This window comes from Otolemur garnettii, unplaced genomic scaffold (assembly GCF_000181295.1).
Source record: "Otolemur garnettii isolate 467f Iridium unplaced genomic scaffold, OtoGar3 scaffold00062, whole genome shotgun sequence".
NCBI lineage: Eukaryota > Metazoa > Chordata > Mammalia > Primates > Galagidae > Otolemur > Otolemur garnettii.
In genome coordinates this window covers 8879739-8891696 of record NW_003852457.1, presented here as the reverse complement: position 1 = coordinate 8891696, position 11958 = coordinate 8879739, and the positions used below count along the sequence as shown (strand labels likewise).

The window sequence follows — 11958 nt, the reverse complement described above, 5'->3', positions numbered from 1 at the left end:
GTTTGCAACAATGACTATTGAAACCATGATCCTGAAAACCGAAACTATCTGCCCCTGCCCTCCCCCTCGCCACTGCACATTCAGCTCCACCTAAGGGACACTCTTCCCTCAGTCCTGATGAGATCTGGGTCACAGTGTTCCGCTCCTTCAGATAATGAAGTCTCAGTCCAGTAATAAGTATGTCCAACCCATGTAAGAGTCCCCACCGTGTATTAATAATAATCCTTGCCTGTGTAGTTTGCTTTCGGGCTATTTGAGGGGGCTGTGGCAGTGGGCAGGGCTTGGTTGCGTCTCCCCTCTACCAGCCTGTCCCCCAGACCCTGATCCTTGCAGCATCAGGCCAGGGGAGGAAGTGTGCTGGAAAGTTCTTATTTGACTGATGTTCCATCAGCAGCCAGTGGTGTCCCCAAGGCTCAGAAGATAAATACAATGGGCTCTTCATGCACCGCTGCTCTTCAGAGAACACTGAATGGCATTATGTTGTTGTTGTTGTTACAATAACTCACGCATATGGTACAAGAAGGGCTTACAAGGAGAGGGGCCCCTCGGCGTGCCTGGTATTTCTGATTTGGGAGCCTCATTTTGAGTTCTGCATGGCAGTAAGTGGCACCTGTTGACTCCAGGCCTTGACCAAGCCGGAACCTGAAATAGTCCTCAAGTCGTCATCCTTTTGCCAATGTGTTGCCGGGCATCACGCTGAGTCAAAGCAACAAGTCATAAAGTCACAACTACTGGAGATACCACATCTGTCTGAAAAGGGAAAGGCACCTCCACACCAGCATTTTGTAGGGAGACATCAGCAGGGACATTTGTCAAACTCCTATCAGTGTCAGCCTAGGGGACAGGTGTAGGGATAGATGGTGGAGGTCAGAGGGAGACTTCGTGTATTTGTTAGGTCTCAGTTTTACTGTTGATAAGATTAATTCAGAAATGAAATAGAGAAACTCAGGAGAAACAAACAATAAAAATGCAGATGAGCGTACACGTACAAGGAATGAGGTAGAGGATGCATCATGAGACGAAAGCAAGGTAGAGGGTGGCGCCTGTGGCTCAAAGGAGTAGGGCACTGGCCCCATATGCCGGAGGTGGCGGGTTCAAACACAGCTCTGGCCAAAAACTGCAAAATAATAATAATCATCATCATAATAATAAATGTTAAAAAAAAGAAAGCAAAGTAGAGAATCGTCTCTGAAAAAAAAAAAAAAGAATCATCTCTGTCTGTCTCTCCCTCCTTCTCTTCCTTCCCCTCTCCCCTGCCCCTACCCCTTGTGTGTCTGTGTGTGGCAAAGATTGAATATCACCTCCCTTCTATTTTTTCTGCCTTTCTTTCTCCCTAGTAGAACTCTGAAATTTATCTGGGCTCAAGCTGAATGCAGACCGTTTCCCAGCATCCCTCGTAGGGAGCTGTGGCCTCGTGGTCACCTCTGGCCACTGGAATGCAGGTGGACATGGTATGTGACCTTCTCCTTCCTTGTCTATCTCCTGCTGGCTGGACTTGGAGCTGCCGTCTTGGACCCAGGAGTGGACTCCACAGGACTCAGGTCTGAGCACTGGGTGGCAGATTCACTTCCCCAAATGTCCCCAGGAGACAGAAGAAACACCTGCCTGAACCAGGTCACCACATGCAGGTTTCTGTGAGCACCAGGGTGAAACAACCCCAAGTGGCACAGCATGGAAGACACCTGGGAAGGACCCATCTCACTGCCCACGCTCTTGTATCTAGTATCATAATAATAACTATAAAAACAATAATATAATGCAATTCAATGTGACCAGAAACATTTTGACATAGACGGTTAAATAGTCAGACTCATCTAAATAAAAGGAATTTCTGAGACTGGAATTTCTCGGGACTATAAAAATCTCCCTCTGAAGCTTTGTTTAAAGAAATGGTTCTTGAGAGATCCTAAGGAAATGTTTCTCAAAAGAGAGATTTTGCTCTTCAGAAAATTTCAACAATATTTCCAAAGTACCTTGGCTGAAGAAAACATACTCAGACTTTGAGAGAAGCCCACTTCTTACAGCAGATCATCCCTTTTCCCTTTGGCTCTCAGATGTCCAGGACATCCTTCCTCCCTGAGGACCCCAGCCCCTGTCGTGAGTTGTCTGGGAGGGAGGACAACTCCTAGTAGTCTTGCCCAGGACCAGCTCCCACCACAGAGGCCTGGGCATCCATGTGCTGTTGGGGGGTTGGAACTTGGGTTTAGCCAACCCCTGCTGGGCACCAGAGCAGTCGTATCATCCTGGGGACACATCTCTTGGAGCTGACCACCTCGACAGCTGATGTTGGGCACCCAGGCAGGCTGGCCTCAGAGAAGCCTTAATTCTTGTGCATTCTAGGGGACACTGGGACCTGCAGCTCGCAGAGGCCTTGAAGACTGTGGTGTCCTGATTAAGAAAGAGTTTGGGCAAAGAAGAGGCAAGGTGGCCTTGGAAGTGGCCAGAGAGAATTGACTTCTAACAAAGAGTTGACAGAAGATCTTTCTCCCAGATCCTACTTTCTAGTGGGGCTCGGTGAAGGTCCCTTAGGCAGAGGTGGTCCTGGGAGCTGCGCCCAGCTCCACCTGGCTCCTAAGCTGGTACAATGGAGCCCAGGGCTGCTGGTTCCCGAACCAGGCTTCCCTTTGAAGATGTCTCTCCACCTCAGTCACCCTGCTGGTGCAGGGTCCCACATTCCTGGGCGTTATCTACCTAGATGTAACTTTAGGTGACAGGATATGGCTGGGTACAGGGTTCCCATGGTTGGTGCAACCTGTCTAGAGTTAAGACCAGATCCCAGAGCCTGGGGCACAGCTGGGGCTGGGTGGGAGGTGGAAGGAGTGGTGAGCTCAGGCCCACACAGGACCACGAGGCCCCTTCCTCTCCCTTCCAAGTCTTTCCAACGCATGGAGAGGGAGGAGGCTTGTAAGCTGGCACTTCTGCAGCCTGGACTTGGAGGGCTCAGGCTTAAAGCATGGGAATTATGACTCCTAAAGTGACTGTGCTGTTTTCTCTTAGGATATTAGGCCATCCACAATGTGGCTCTCTTCTTGTGTTGCTTGTGGGGCCGAGGCCCATGTATATGGCCTCCTGCAGAGGCTTCCCAGCCCTGAGCTCCTCACAACCCTGTGTCCTTCAGGTGCAGACAGATGACGTACTCCCCAGACCTGCCCCAGGTCTCTGTGGTCTTCATCTTCGTCAATGAGGCCCTATCGGTCATCCTGCGCTCTGTGCACAGCGTGATCAACCACACACCCTCCCAGCTCCTCAAGGAGGTCATCCTGGTGGACGACAACAGTGACAATGGTGAGTGGCATGGTGGCATGGTGCGGTGCCCAGTCACGCGTCGCCCGCCTGTGGTCATACAGCACTTGCCTCTGCCTGTGTTGTCACACGGCTTTTCCCTGTGTCTGCATCCTCGCCTTTTGGTATAAGAACATTCATCACTGCAGTTAGAGCCCACCCAGGATGATTTCATCTCAAGATCCCTAATTAGTTGCAACTCCAAAGACCCCATTTCCAAATAGGGTCAAGTTCTCAGGTTCTGGGTGGAGAGAACCATTCAACCCACTGCAAAAGTCACCAGAAAGGCTGTCGGTACTGGGTCCTCTGTGCGTTTCTCAGGAAGAGGGGAGGGTGGGGAGGGCCTGCTTCCTGGCTGCACCAGGTGGGGGAGGCAGGCCACCTCTGCCATCCTATACTTGGCCATGGGGTTGGCCCTAAGGAAGCCTCTACTTTTAAAGGGCCCCATCTGTTTTCTAACGTGACTCCTTGAGTTAAAATTCTTGTAAGGTGAAATGAGCTGTTTCAAAGTGAGCAATTCAGTGCATCCAGTACATTCACAGCCATGCAGACCCCTGTCCCAAAGTGGCTCCATTGCCCCAGAAGGAAGCTGTGTTCCCTTATGAGGCTGCTCCCTCCCTGCCCAGCCCCATGGACTCACCTGCTTTGGATGGTCCATGCAGGTGGGCTCACACAGCCTGTGGCCTTTCATGTCTGGCTTCTGTTCCTCAGCATTGGGCTTTGGAGGGTCACCCACATTGTACCATGTGTTAGTGCTTCATTTCTTTTTTAAAAAAAATATGATAAAATATACATTGTGAAATCTATCATTTTAACCACTTTTAAGTGTATATTCAGCAACATTAGGTGCACTCACATTGTGCAACCATCACCACTGTCCACCTCCAAAACTTTCTCACCTTCCACGCTGGTGCTCCATCCCCATTAATTCCTAGCACCATCCCCCACATCCCCCATCACTTTCTCTAGCTGAGTTGACAGCTTTAGGGACTGCACGCAAATGGAATCACACAGCACTTGTCCTGTGACTGGCTTATCTCCCTTAGCACAGCATCCTCCAGGTCCATCTGTGTGGTTGCAAGTGCCAGCGTCTCCTTCCTTCCTAAACCTGAATGGATTCCACTGCAGGAGGGACCATGTTTTGTTTATCCATTTCTCGTCAATGGATGTCATTTCCTTTTATAGCTGAATGATTCAGTCCTGCCATCTCCTGTCTGTGCAGCACTCACTCTGTTGTTTGTTTGTTTCCTGTTCACTGGGTCTCTCCTGCCAGAACCTCTGTGGCTCCCCAGTGCACTGAGCCATGTCCAGCTACAGTGGGTCTTCTGTAAGCATCCATGAAGCTTTGCTTCCCGCAGGCACACAGTGTGTCAACCCCAGTTTTCTGCCACATTCTCAGGCCCATGTCTGTGTCCCTACAGTGGAACTAAAGCTCAACCTGGACCAGTATGTGAACAAGAGGTACCCAGGCCTCGTGAAGATTGTGCGTAACAGCCGGCGGGAAGGCCTGATTCGGGCACGGCTTCAGGGGTGGAAGGTGGCCACTGCCCCAGTTGTCGGCTTCTTTGATGCCCACGTTGAGTTCAACACAGGCTGGTAAGGGCCAGGGCAGGCTGGACAGCTGGTCTTGGTCGGACTGGTCTCCTGCCCCCAGAAGCTGGGGACCAAGAGCCCCAAGTCCCACCATGGGGCCCCTAACATGCAGCTCCTGAACACAGAAACTACGAGGAGGGGAGGCCCTGGCCTGTGCCCTAAACGTGTCCTTTAGACGTGTATGTGTGAGGCTGGCTCCACACCTGTAGCTGGGACTGTAGAACAGGAACTGCACGTGGTTGGGGCAAGCCTGGGACTTGAGGTCTGCCAGGTCCTGTCGGGCCAGAGCCCGGCTCTGAGCAGGCCAGAGGTTTGACCCGCTTGTTGAGGGGGAGGCAGTTTCCCATCCTTGTGGAAAACTCCAAATCAAAGTGTCTACACTTCTCGTGTGGGGGAAGAAGTGTGGGTGAGGGTTCCACAGTCACTCAATAAGTAGGTGTGAAGGTGACTTGGGGGTGTGCCCACTCCTCCATGAATCCTTAGGTTCCAGCCCCGGGCTTGTGCTGACCTTGCAGGCAGTGACCTGCCCCTTCTTTCTCCAGACCAGCAAAGTCAGCTCTCCCAAGAGATGACGGGAAATGCAGGGTTTGTGTGATCTGGAGTTTCCTTGAGCCCCCTCCCCAGGGTGCCTTGGACACTGGGAGAAGCTGCAATGCTCAGAGGCTATGGATTATGCCTAAGAATGGTGTCATTTGGCCAGCCAATGAACCACAGCCGAGGAGGAGGCCGAGTCCCTAATCGGTGTTGCCCCAGGTATTGGAGAGGACTTCCTTGCAGCTGGTGCTGCGGAAGCTGGGCACGCAGGAGGCCATGCAGGCAGAACTTAGGGTGCACCCCAGAGATCTGCAAAGAGGCTAGTGGCTCCTGGGGTTTTCTGTAATGTCTCACTTTTAGCACTTTCTAACACCGGGTTCTGCATGTGCACACCCTCGCTGAGGGGATGCACGTGTGCAAGGAGGACACACTGGCCCCGCCAAGTGGCTGGGCAGGGGATCATCCCAGGAGCCTTAATGCTTTTCTTCAGGAGGCGTCAGAAGGTGCACACGTGGGGCACCTTGTAGTTTCAACATGGTCATGTGGTGGATGGAGCCTGGAGGGTGTGACTGATACCAAGTATCCATGTCAAAGAAGTACCAGGCACTGGGGCCTGAGCTCTGGGCGCATGGGGCGTGAGCATGGGCTTCAGCCACGAGGCAGAGCGTGGAGAGCAGCTCATGGTCAGACATCCTAACAAGCCCTGCATTAGGGGAATGGGAGGGCTCAAAACAACAGAAACTTGCCCATCATGGTTCTGGAGGCCACAGTCTGAAATCTAGGTGTCTGCCGGGGCTGAGAGTCCTCTAGAGGCTCTAGGGGAAGGTCATTCCTGCCCTCCCAGCCGCTGGGGCTGAGGAACGCTTGGTCTCTGGCCTCTCCCTGAGTCTCAAACCTCCCCCTACCTTTCTCCTTTAAGGACACCCTAAAGCCTAGGTGATCTCACCTCAAGAGCTTTAGCTTAATTACAAGTGCACCTACTTCCAGGCCAGGCTGCACTCACAGGCTCCAGATGGACCTCTCCTTTGGGGAGGGCCCCCCTTCATCTCTATCCTAGCTGCTGGGCCTCCAGGGTCCCTTGGCCTCTGGCTGCATAGCTCTAGCCTCTGCCTTGTCCCCACATGGCCTCCTCACATTTCTGTTTTTTCCCTTCTTGTCTATCACAAGAACCCCATTGTGGGTAAGTAAGGACTACCCCATCTCCAGCCCCAGGACTGATACATTGTGGAGGTGTAGCCTCAGGGACCTATACTAGGGCTGGGCCCCAGCACTGTCAGCTGAGCCATAGGGAAGACCCTTGTGCCCATTTTGCCCCATTTTCTAGAGAAACTAAAACTCAAGGTCTTTTATATCATCTCTGCTGGCTCATTTTTTTATACTCTGAAGCTAAACCAAAATGTTAGCTGTGATGCTCTCCTGGAGGGAAACCACAGGGCTGTGGCTGTTGCACAGAGGGGGTTTATGGCTGAGTAAAATGGGCCAGTGGTGCAGAGACCAGGGAGCTGTGGCAGTTGGTTCAGGCCACCTGGGCTATCCCACTGTGTGTGCGTGTGGTCCTAAGGTCTCCCGCTGGGTTGAGTGGTGATCTGGCATTTTTGGAGTCTCTCAAAGACCATGGTTTGACACCTTTGGGCAGGTGTTGCTGTGAGAGGGAGCCTCTGCCCCAGTGCAAGCGCTTCCCAGGTGTCTCAGCCAGCCAGGCCCACGAGTTGTTCTCAGTGAGACTCTGCTTCTTTCTGCTTTGCCTCCTCCTTGTCACCCACTTCTCTCTTCTCTGCCAGTCTCTGAGGCAACTCTTCTTTTCCCATGATATCTGTCATCTTCCAACATGTGATGTCATTAGCTATATGACATCGTACATCCCATCTGACCCCGCCAGAGTCACTCCAAACTGTTGTATAGGTTGTGCACTGGACAACAGTACTTGGTGACCTTCCATTCCCTCTGATGTAGCATACAATCCTGGAAGTGTGGAGGGTGTTTGGGAAAGCCATGAATCCATCACATCAAAATGCAATTTTAAAGGGCTACAACTTTAATTTTCACAAGTGAAGACCCAGTTATCCATCTGCAAATAGCCGTGCCCTCCCAGAATCGCCTCGGCAGAAGATCCTGCCTTGTTAGCAGATATGGAATTTGCGAAGAGCTTTTCATCTTTAAAGCACTTTTCTAACAGTAATTAATTAATCCTCCTCACAAAGCAGAAAGGCAGGTAAATGCCAGGGTTCTTGCTCAGAAGGAGGGACGAAGGGATGAGAGCAGCCATGTGGTCTCTCTGGCAGGGTCTGGACCTCTCCCCTCCCCTAGCTGGACCCAAATCTGCTCTGGGCCCCGCCTGTCCCTCACTGTTGCATTAGGGCACCAGTGGGTCAGCTGGGCTGAGTTCCAGCCTGGATGGCAGGTGCTCCATAGACCTCTTGCCCTTGCAGGAGAAGCAAAGTTCCTAAGAGTAAGGACCATACAGAGGTCCCTGTGGAACATTCCTGTTCCTCTGGCCGTATTCTTCTGTCTTCATCACTGACCACTTCTGGCTTCATCACCGCTCAGTCTGTCTGCTCCAGCCACATGACCAGGGCCCCAAATCACATGCCAGGGTTACAGTGCAGATCCTCTCTCTGTGTGGGGTGGCTTCTCCTAACACCTGCTGGCACCCTCCGCGTCCTTCCCATCACTGCCGGGACAGCCCAAACTGGATGCCCTGTTTAATCTGAAGCTCTTGACCACCCCACTTGCCAGCTTTCTTCCCCATGATGCCTACCCACCTCTGACATGTCCCATTATTTATTTATACTTGTTGTCTATTTCCCCTCCCCAGTCAGGACTGCTGCACACTTTGGGGTAGGTTCTTTACTGCATAACAATACCTGGTAGCTGTTCTTTGTAGCCTGTTGTAGCCTTCCTGGGCATGGATTGCTTTTCCTTTTTAGTCTGGGAATCTATTCCAATTTGTTAAAGCAGAATGTAGCACATAATAGATCCATCCTCATATAATACTTGCAAAGGAACGCGCCTTCCATAGGTGTGGGAAAGGAGGGGAGAGAGGTGGGGATGGGCTGAAAGAGAGGCTGAACTGTGAGCTCAAGGGCAGATGTGGCCAAACCTGTGGAGACCCCTTAGCTGGACGTCTGACCCACTGTAGGCCTTGCACTTCCCTCCTTTGGGAGAGCTGGTCCCTCCCAGGGAGTGGGGAAGGCCCCGAGCCCCTGCCTGTTTCCATAGGCCTGTGTGTCTTCCTGCAGGGCTGAGCCTGCCCTCACGCGGATCCAGGAGGACCACCGTCGGATTGTCCTGCCGGCCATTGACAACATCAAGTACAGTACGTTTGAGGTGCAGCAGTACGCCAATGCCGCTCACGGTTACACTTGGGGCCTCTGGTGCATGTACATCATCCCGCCACAGGACTGGCTGGACCATGGTGATGAGTCTGCACCCATCAGGTGAGCCCATGCTGGGCCACAAGAGCAGGGTCTGCCAGGACAGGCAGGGCAAGTGGGGTTGTGGCCACTATGATGGAAGCAAATGTCAGAGCAGAGGCCCAAGGCTGCTGGGGGTGCAGTGCAGCCCAGAGATGGGTGACTCGGGCAGGTGGGCAGGCTGGTTCAGATCTGTGACCAGATAGAGTGACCAGGCCAGACAGACAGAAAGAGATAGACAGAGATGAGGAGCAGGAGGGAAAGGTTACAGCACAGTCACCCCTGAGCAGAGAGAAGCGTGCAGGAAATGGACAGACAAGAGACTCACAGCCTCTAATCTGACCCCCACAGGGTGTCCTGGAAAGCATTTATTTTCATTTTGAATTAGCTCCTTAAACATACAAAAGGAGAGATTGTTAGCATTTCAGAGATACATAATGGAGTATATCTTAAAACATAGGAGCCCTGGCAACAGGAGGCTCCTCAGGCTGGAGTCCAGAAGAGCCATGTCCTCCATGTCCAACCAGGCATCATCTTCCGGATGCCACAGTTCCCACCACCCCAGTCTCTCCCTCGCACTCACCGTTATGTGCACAGTCAGTTCTCCCATATGGTGCTCACTTTATCCACTCCTGTCACCAATGAGCCTCACAGTTGTACCCCTCCCTGACTCCATAGCTGACGTCCCAGGAAGTCTACCTTCCAAGGGCTCCCGGAACATTCCACATTCCTGGGGCCCAGCTTGGGCGGAGGTATTTTCCTAGGATGAATGTGCATCTCCTGACCCTGTTGGTCCCTGGGCCTGAGCCAGCCTTCTCCAGGTCTCCCCACAGGGGGTTGGGGCTCGGCAGCTCAGTCTGGGACCCCTCTCTGTCTCATTTGCACAGACAGATGTGTCCCAGCTGAAACAGTGCCACTTTGCCAATAAGCGACCAATATATCCATTGTTGTGCCTTTGACAGTTCTCTGTCTCTCAGTAGGAGGGTCTCATGGTGCTCTGGGCAGGTGGGCAGCTCATCAGGGAGCTGGTGCCAGGCTCGGGCACTGCCCGGTACCTTGGGCCTGTGCGTACACCTGCCCTCTATTGGCAAAGCACCGTCAGTGATAAGCGCAGTCTCAGAGCAGTCTGGCCATTCCACAGTAAAGTCAGGGACTGTACAAGACAAAGCAGTGGGTTCCCTGCCCCACACCAAGCACCCATCACAGAGGAAACTGCTCAAACTGTGAGACTAAAGGGGTTCCAAGGGTGTCAGGCAGCCTCCCAGGTCCCATGAGGTCATTTCCTGAGGGACAAGCTCTAGGTGCTCATGGGAGCTGACAATGCTGACCACAGAGTGGTGGGGCAGGTGCCTGGGCTCTGGGGCTTTGCTGTAAAAACTCTGCACAGAGGTCCCCCAGGCCCCAGAGCACACAAAGGAGCTCTGGGCTGAGAGTGACGGTTTGAAGGTTGCTTCTCTTTGTGAAAAATTTGCTTGATAATCCCCAATTAGCAGCAAAGCTGCCTTCTGTTTGACATTTTGGGAGCCAGGGAAATTTAGAGAATCCAACAGGAGGCACCACTGACCCTGACACCAAAAACCCAACTGAAAACTATGGAACAAGTTGCAGAGATATTGCACAAAAGAAAATAGAGCCCACGGCTTGGCACCTGTAGCTCAAGCGGCTAAGGCGCCAGCCACATACACCTAAGGTGGCGGGTTCGAATCCAGCCCGGGCCCCCCAAACAACAATGATGGCTGCAACCAAAAAAAAAAAAAAAAATAGCCGGGTGTTGTGGCGGGCGCCTATGGTCCCAGCTACTTGGGAGGCAGAGGCAGGAGACTCACCTGAGCCCAGGAGTCGGAGGTTGCTGTGAGCTGTGAGGCCATGGGCACTCTACCCAGGGGGACAGCTTGAGGCACTGTCTCAAAAAAAAAAAAAGAAAGAAAAGAAAATAGAGTCCACAGGCTGCCCAATGCAGGAATGCAAATTAAAACCACAATGAGATTCTACTATGTACCCAATAGAATGGCTGAAATGAGCAGATGGCGATACTAATTGGTGAGGACATGGAACACACGTCCATGTGCGTGGTGGGAGTAGAAATTGGTGCAAAAACTTTGGGAAAGTTGTGGTTTCTTAGAAAGGTTGAAAATATTTTCTATATAGCTTAGCTACTTCTAGGTATTTCCCCCAAATAAATAAAAACAGGTTGGGTGCAGTAGCTCAGACCTGAAATCCAGTATTTTGGGAGGCTGAGGCAGGAGGATCTCTTAAAGCCAGAAGTTCAAGACCAGCCTGCACAACATAGTGAGACCCCCATCTCCATAAAAAATTTTAGGCCAGATGAGGTGGCGCATGCCTGTAATCCTAGAACTCTGAGAGGCCAAGGAAGGAGGATCCCTTGAGCTCAGGAGTTCGAGACCAGCTTAGCAACTTGCAAGCAGAGCAGCAAGCAGACCAGCTTGAGCAACCTCATTCCTACTAAAAATACAAAAAATTTAGCCTGCTGTGGTGGCTCACATCTGTAGTCCCAGCTCCTTGGGAGGCTGAGGGAGGAGGATCGCTTGAGCCCAAGCAGCATTTGAGGTTGCAGTGAGCTGTGATAATGCCACTGCACTCTAGCCTGAGTGACAAAGTGAAATTCTGTCTCCAAATAAATAAATAACACCAAAATAAGTGACACATGTCCACACAAAGGCTTATACATGGATGTTCATAATGGTATTATTCAAAATAGTCCCAAACTGGAAACAACCCAAATGTCCATCAACAGGGGAAGAGTTACACAGAGGCTGCCTATCCATACAATGGGTACATCTCAGAAACCAAGAGGAAAAACTATTACTGTTACTCATATAACAATATGGGTGTCCCTCAAAATGATGGTCTGAGAGAAGCCAGATGTAAACCAGCACATACTGTGAGATTCGCAGCACGTAGAATTCCGCAGCAGGGGCTCTGCACCCGTAGCTCAGTGGTTAGGGCGCCAGCCACTTACACCAAGACCAGCAGGTTTGAAACTGGCCCAGGGCCTGCTAAACAACAATGACAACTGCAACAAAAAATAGCCAGGCGTTGTGGTGGGTGCCTGTAATCCCAGCTACTTGGGAGGCTGAGGCAAGAGAATTGCTTAAGCCCAAGATTTAGAGGTTGC

At 51.8% G+C, this 11958-nt stretch overlaps 1 protein-coding gene across 1 annotated transcript in view; it reads left to right on the top strand.

Annotated features, from left to right (window-relative positions):
* Positions 1–11958, top strand: part of GALNT9 (polypeptide N-acetylgalactosaminyltransferase 9) — an 87294-nt gene that overhangs the window by 49604 nt on the left and 25732 nt on the right. Inside the window, exons 3-5 of the mRNA XM_003792882.2 lie at positions 3119–3285; positions 4704–4878; positions 8649–8846. Coding sequence (XP_003792930.1) covers positions 3119–3285; positions 4704–4878; positions 8649–8846 — 540 coding nt within the window. The remainder of the gene's footprint in view (positions 1–3118; positions 3286–4703; positions 4879–8648; positions 8847–11958) is intronic.